The sequence below is a fragment of the Oryzias latipes genome, chromosome 4, assembly GCF_002234675.1.
Source record: "Oryzias latipes chromosome 4, ASM223467v1".
Lineage (NCBI taxonomy): Eukaryota > Metazoa > Chordata > Actinopteri > Beloniformes > Adrianichthyidae > Oryzias > Oryzias latipes.
The window spans coordinates 27,552,278-27,558,182 of record NC_019862.2 but is presented as its reverse complement, the minus strand read 5'-3'; the positions used below and the strand labels follow the sequence as shown (position 1 = coordinate 27,558,182).

General features: G+C 46.5%; 1 protein-coding gene across 1 annotated transcript; it reads left to right on the top strand.

Moving 5' to 3' along the window:
- The first annotated feature begins 301 nt into the window (after positions 1-301).
- On the top strand, positions 302-5,700 carry bivm (basic, immunoglobulin-like variable motif containing). The gene is made up of 9 exons (XM_023954484.1): positions 302-1,096; positions 1,178-1,307; positions 2,280-2,375; positions 3,690-3,794; positions 3,872-3,966; positions 4,036-4,168; positions 4,279-4,362; positions 4,434-4,530; positions 4,614-5,700. Exons 1-9 carry the CDS (start codon positions 607-609, stop codon positions 4,902-4,904), a joined length of 1,521 nt encoding a protein of 506 aa, XP_023810252.1. The 5' UTR covers positions 302-606; the 3' UTR covers positions 4,905-5,700.
- The last annotated feature ends 205 nt before the right edge of the window (positions 5,701-5,905 follow it).

The window sequence follows — 5,905 nt, the reverse complement described above, 5'->3', positions numbered from 1 at the left end:
TATTTTCTTAACTTTACTTACATTCTACGTTTGTGCTTCTCCCTGTTCACAAACATTTGGTACAGTCTGACGCTCGTGCGCACACAAGAAGAGGACGATGTAACGGTATAAATATATACATTTTTAATTATTTCTATTACTCGAATGACTTTTTCTTCTCTTAGCGGAATCCTCTCGATGTTTTTGGCGGCCGAACAGAGCGCGGCCTCGTAAAGAGTCCTGGAAGGATTATGGGGAGTGGGAGCAGCGGGTCGTGTTGACACTTGCTAGTATTCCCAAAGCAGCGCGGATGTAGCGGCGTTCACGTCAACATCTGCTTCACGGGTGAGGCGGTTCAAGTCCAGGGGACGGTCACAGAAGAACGCAGTTAGCCAAATATGAGACTTTTCATCTACTTCATATCATGAGTAAATGTGCAGTGTAATGTAAGTTTCAATAATAATTCACGGGTTAAATATTTTACAATGAAATTAGTTAATAAATAGCGGTTTAGCCTCCATCTTGGTGCTCGATCCTTCATCCTCCTTAGCGAGGAAATCCGCCCTTCAGTTCAGTCAATCCCCGGAGTTATTAGCCTCGGTTTGCCATCACCGAAGACCCTCCCCGATGCCGAATACATCCGAGGGTCCAGCTCCTCCGAGTCTCTCCGGGCCGCCGGAGTCCCCGGGGCCGCAGAGGCCCACCGACCGAGAGCAGGAGTCCGCCCTCACCCTCATCAGCTCCCTGGCCCGCGACGCCGCCAAGATGAGGCGAGCTTCGAGCGCCGAGCTCCACCTCCAGTGGACCTGCCCGGTCACACACTCCAGGGAGAAGTTCTACACCGTCTGCTCCGACTACGCCCTCCTCAACCAGGCGGCCTCCGTGTACTCCCCTTCCTCCAGAAAAGCAGGGGCGAAGGGGGAGGACGGCGGTCCCCCGCTGGCGAAGCCCACTCCCTGCGCGGACCTGAGCTCCGTGGGGAGCGCGGGAGCCAGAGTGGGCCTGGTCGGGGACTGTGACATGGAGGAGGTGTCCTCTGCAAACACCAAGCCCATCTTTGCCTGGGAGATCGATACCGCAGACTTCAACTCTGCATACACCTGGAAAGTCAGAGCCAGTAAGCCCTCCCCCATGCCCCCCCCCCCCCCCCCCCATGCATGCTCCAAAGACCCCCCCACTGACCTCCACTCTGTTCCAGGCAATGGCAAGAAATGCAGCACCAAGAAGATGAGGTCCTCTGAGAAACCCAGCAGGAACCTTCAAGATGTGCCTCCTCAGGCCTCTCTGGAGGAGATCAAACAGAGGAAGGTGCTGGACCTCAGGAGATGGTAAAATCAGAATTATAGTACCAAAAAAAAAAACCCTCATGAATGATTGTAAACAGATGACAGAAAGGTGGTTGCTTTCTTTTTGTGGGTCAAACTGCTGTAGCTACAGATTTGTTTAAAAAATCCCCCACAGCTTCCTGCAAAAAAAAAAAAAAACCCTCTATAAATGACATGAACAGATTTCAAGCTGTCAAAATCAGCTCTTCCTGGACCAAAATACAGAAGGTTTTCTAGAAAGACCCACTCCAATGAAAATTGTGGTTTTGTTGTTTTGACCATTTTTTATATATCTATATATACAATATTAAGCTTGAAATGTCATCTCTGAGTACCGGTATTTATTTATTCATATCGGGAATCAGGAGCAGACGGAAAAAAAGCAGTTTGAAAAAGCTTGTAGTTGTTGCGTAGAAACCACAATCAGCGAGCCACAAGCTCCCTGCTCTGCTCCATTCTGATGCATCCACTCAATAGATCCACTAACATCCTTGTTTTCTGCGTCTGAGCTGGAATCTATGGCTCTAGATTCCCCATTTTTATTGCACCTGTAATGTTGGCTTGGGGTTGTGAAGGGCTGTGAGCTAGCGGGAGGAGGAGGAGTTAACAGATGAATGATGGGAAGTGTGGGAAGGCTTACTCTGAGCCAACAGTACCATCCACAACGCAGTTGTCTTAAAGAAACTGCCCTAGAAAACAACACAGCTTTTTTGATTTAGGCTACAAATGGCAGAATCGTCATTAAAAGATCAACAACACTTTTACAATAGATTGAAAGATCTAAAGGACTTTGAGCTTTAACATGGAATGGACTTTTTTCCCTCCTTGACTGACATGTATTTGTGGATACTTATTTTGACTTGACCTTTCTAAAATGTAAATGGTTGAACTAGCTTCTTTTTTAGTCCAGAGACAAGCTTTACACTTGTTTTGGTTTCATTTTGCGTGATTGAATTGACTCCTCCTTTCTTGTAGGTACTGCATCAGTCGGCCCCAGTACAAGACGTCCTGTGGGATCTCCTCGCTGGTTTCCTGCTGGAACTTCTTATACAGCACCCTGGGTGCAGGGAGGTGAGGCGCGCTGATCATTCTGTCAACACCTGATGAATCACTGGATTTATCTGACCTCATGAGTGACGAACGTTCAGGGACCCCAATATATGGATATGTACCTTTTATATCAACGGTTTCATAACCCTTATGTAGGCTCAATCTCAAAACAATCTTATGGTAGCTTGAAGTATTTAGCGAATCAAAAAAATCTCTTTTTTGACAAATCAGATGGAGGCCTTTTATGTTAGATGTTCGCCTCCTATGTAGACTAGGGTCATTTGGAGTCTAATTTAAGTTATGTTGAGTCGTCTTTAAATGAAACTGCAGTGAAATGGAAATTATGGTTTTAGTTGTTTGTTCATATTTCGTAAGTTATATCGTCATCGCAATATTGATCACTAATGCCGCACATCACAAGTTTTCCTCATATCGTGCAGCCCTACCCTTATGCTATCTTGTCTTGTAGGGTCCAGATGACCCCACTCCCAACGTTAACGTACCTTGGAGGCACGTTAACATTGGGAGTGGGGTCATTTGGACCCCACTAGACAGTGTGTTGAACACTTTTTTCTTCAATGATTTGTGATCTTCACTGGTGTCCATGGATTACATGAAATCCTCTTCACCTTTATCCACCTGTGTCATGGTAGGGAGAACACGTCAATGTAAGGGTGGGGTCATCTGGACCCCACAAGACAGTATAAGGGATAAAGGAGAGACTTGTGCTGAGAGTGAAAATACACAGAGTTTAACTCCTGGCTGTGTATTATTTATAAAAGCGTGGATTAGCATCTCAGAACGCGACACAATTGGACTCAGTTTTGCGATGTTTTTTTAGATGATAAAAAGAAGAACGAACAAGTGACCCGACATGAGAGTGGAGGGATAAAACCAGGTCTAGAGGGAACGTCCATTCTGTGCATTTCACCATTTTCCTCTGGTCACGCTGTATTCACAAAACTGTCACGTTCACGCGTCGCTATGCACATTTTTTTTGATCGTTTTCTACTTACAAAACCTGCGGCCATTGAATGTGTGTTGAAAGTTAAAACCATTAAATTGGACTTTGACCAATCAGAGACTCAGAATTGGTAGTGACCTATGGATGGCATCCTTTTTAACTCACGAAAGTGCCAACCTTTTCAACGCAGATCACGATGGAGAAATGTTAGTTTGTGCAAACTAGAATTCTATGACCCCAAGTCTGTCATATATTGGAATAGAGCTGTGGAAGAAAAAGCCTTCAGGAATAGAGCTCTGGGTGCTGCTTCCTGTCTGAAGTTCTCGTGTGAAGACGGTCTGTCACTAATCTCTCTCTGTGCGTTTGCTTAGCCTTCCACCCATCTCTCAGGAGGAAGCTCTGCACATTTTGGGGTTTCAACCGCCCTTTGAAGAAATCAAGTTCGGTCCCTTCACTGGAAACGCCACGCTGATGCGGTACGTAAACTCTTCCTGCTGTTCAGATCACCTATACGAAGAGAGATCCTGGAGTCAGTGCAGGTTTTGTCTCGCAGGTGGTTCAGGCAAATCAACGACCACTTCAGGGTGCGAGGATGCTCCTACATTCTGTACAAACCGCACGGAAAACACAAGACGGCAGGAGAGACCGGTACGTTCAGCCAGTCGCATGTCGGTTTAGAAGCAGCCAAAGTGAACAAACGCCTTTCCTGCCTTTCAGCTGAGGGCGCTCTGTTGAAACTGACTCAGGGGCTGAAGGACGAGTCCATGGCCTACATCTACCACTGTCAGAACCACTACTTCTGCCCGGTGGGGTTTGACGCCACGCCGCTCAAAGCAGCCAAGGCCTACAGGTGGGCGGTGGATCTACTGCTGGAGTTTAGCTATTACCTTTGTGACCGTAATGTCCTGGTCATAGATTGATCTGCAGACGGCACATTTCTTTGTCCTGTGTTCAATGAAGGGGCCCCTCACCCACAAATGAAATGGAATACTGGATTTTAATCGGAGAGCCGAGCAGAAAACACCCGGCCATTCACTGTAAAAAGTAGGTCGTCCCTGTCTTTAGGCTCCATCCTGTTTTGGTTGAGCGGCTTCTAACTGGATTTCTTCTATCAGATGGATGGATATAGTGACCGACCTCAACACGCAGAACCCAGAATACCTGGACATTCGGCACACAGAGAGGGGGATCCAGCGGCGCAAAACTAAAAAGGTTCTCGCGCTTGTAATTCGAAACGCCGCCATCCGTGTCTGCAAAGGTGCAGCTTCAGCTAAAGATGTCCCTGTTGGCTGCAGGTGGGCGGTAACCTGCACTGCATCATGGCCTTCCAGAGGGTGAACTGGCAGAAGCTGGGCCCGTGGGCACTGAATCTGGAAAACCTGCGACACGACTTCCAGCAAGGGACAGAGCGGGCGCACAGAGGCGCCTCGGAGGACTCGGACGCCTCCTCCAAGCGGCTGGCCCAGCTGGGCCGCTCCCACAGCATGGGCAGCCAGAGAGACGGCGGCTGGAGGCACCAGTCCCACACCGCAGAGTTCAGGCAGAGGAGCCCGGACAGCGACCTGGAGGAAGACGCCGCAGACTGAAAAGAGGAAGCAACCACACCGCAGGAGCAGGATGGAGCTTCCCGTTCAGACGTGCAGAGAAGAATCCTCCAGCCTCCTCATCCTCACATGTTGCCAGGTTGTGTTCCTCATGTGTGCGAGGAGGAATCTTCTGCTCTGCCAAGATTTACTTTGATATCTACGGATGACTAGGGTTTCAATGATAAGAGAGATATCAGAACTGAAATCAAAAATACTTTATTGATTTTCACATTGGAAAGGAAATGTGTAAAACAAAAAAAGAAAGTTAAATTAGAAAACAAGGCTTTTTAAGAAAATAAAAACTGCTGCAGAACTGGAGTTCTGCTGTGGTTAATAGGACTGAAGCATCACTTTGTCAATGTATACAGAGAAACAAATCTAACAGCATGTTCAAACCATTGACTGTATGTGAGAACTGGACTGAGCAAGTGCACAGTGATTGATCCCAGTTATCATCTCTATGGAGACCACTCGCACCAATCAGGAGTGAGCTTGTGGGAAGGCCACACCCCTTCCCACTGAGAGCGGGCTCGGGAGAATCTGCCAATCAAACATTGAGGTGGGGGCCAGCGGGCACCACATGCTTTCATCGAGGCATCTGATTGGTCAGTTTATAACTTGAATAACTACAAAAAAAAGAGGATTATCAAGAACTTGTTTAAAAAGAAGAATGACTGAGTTATAGCTGTTTAATTTTAAAATACGTGTTTCTTTTTATACACAACAGGACAAGTACACAAAAAAGACAAGACTGTAATAAAACAAATAACAATAAGTTAAAATGACAGATAAACGAGAGGAGAAAAAAGAGAAAAAGCAATAAAATACTACTTAAGGTTATGTATTAAGTCATTTTGGCATCAAAACTGACAGTGATATCTCATAGAAAAACTTCAATAAAGAATAGGGGACACATCAACACTTACATAGTCTGGAAAAGGCATCCATGTGTTTAAAGAGTCATCCGTTGTGGAGGGTAACACACATGTTAGGTGCTCTCA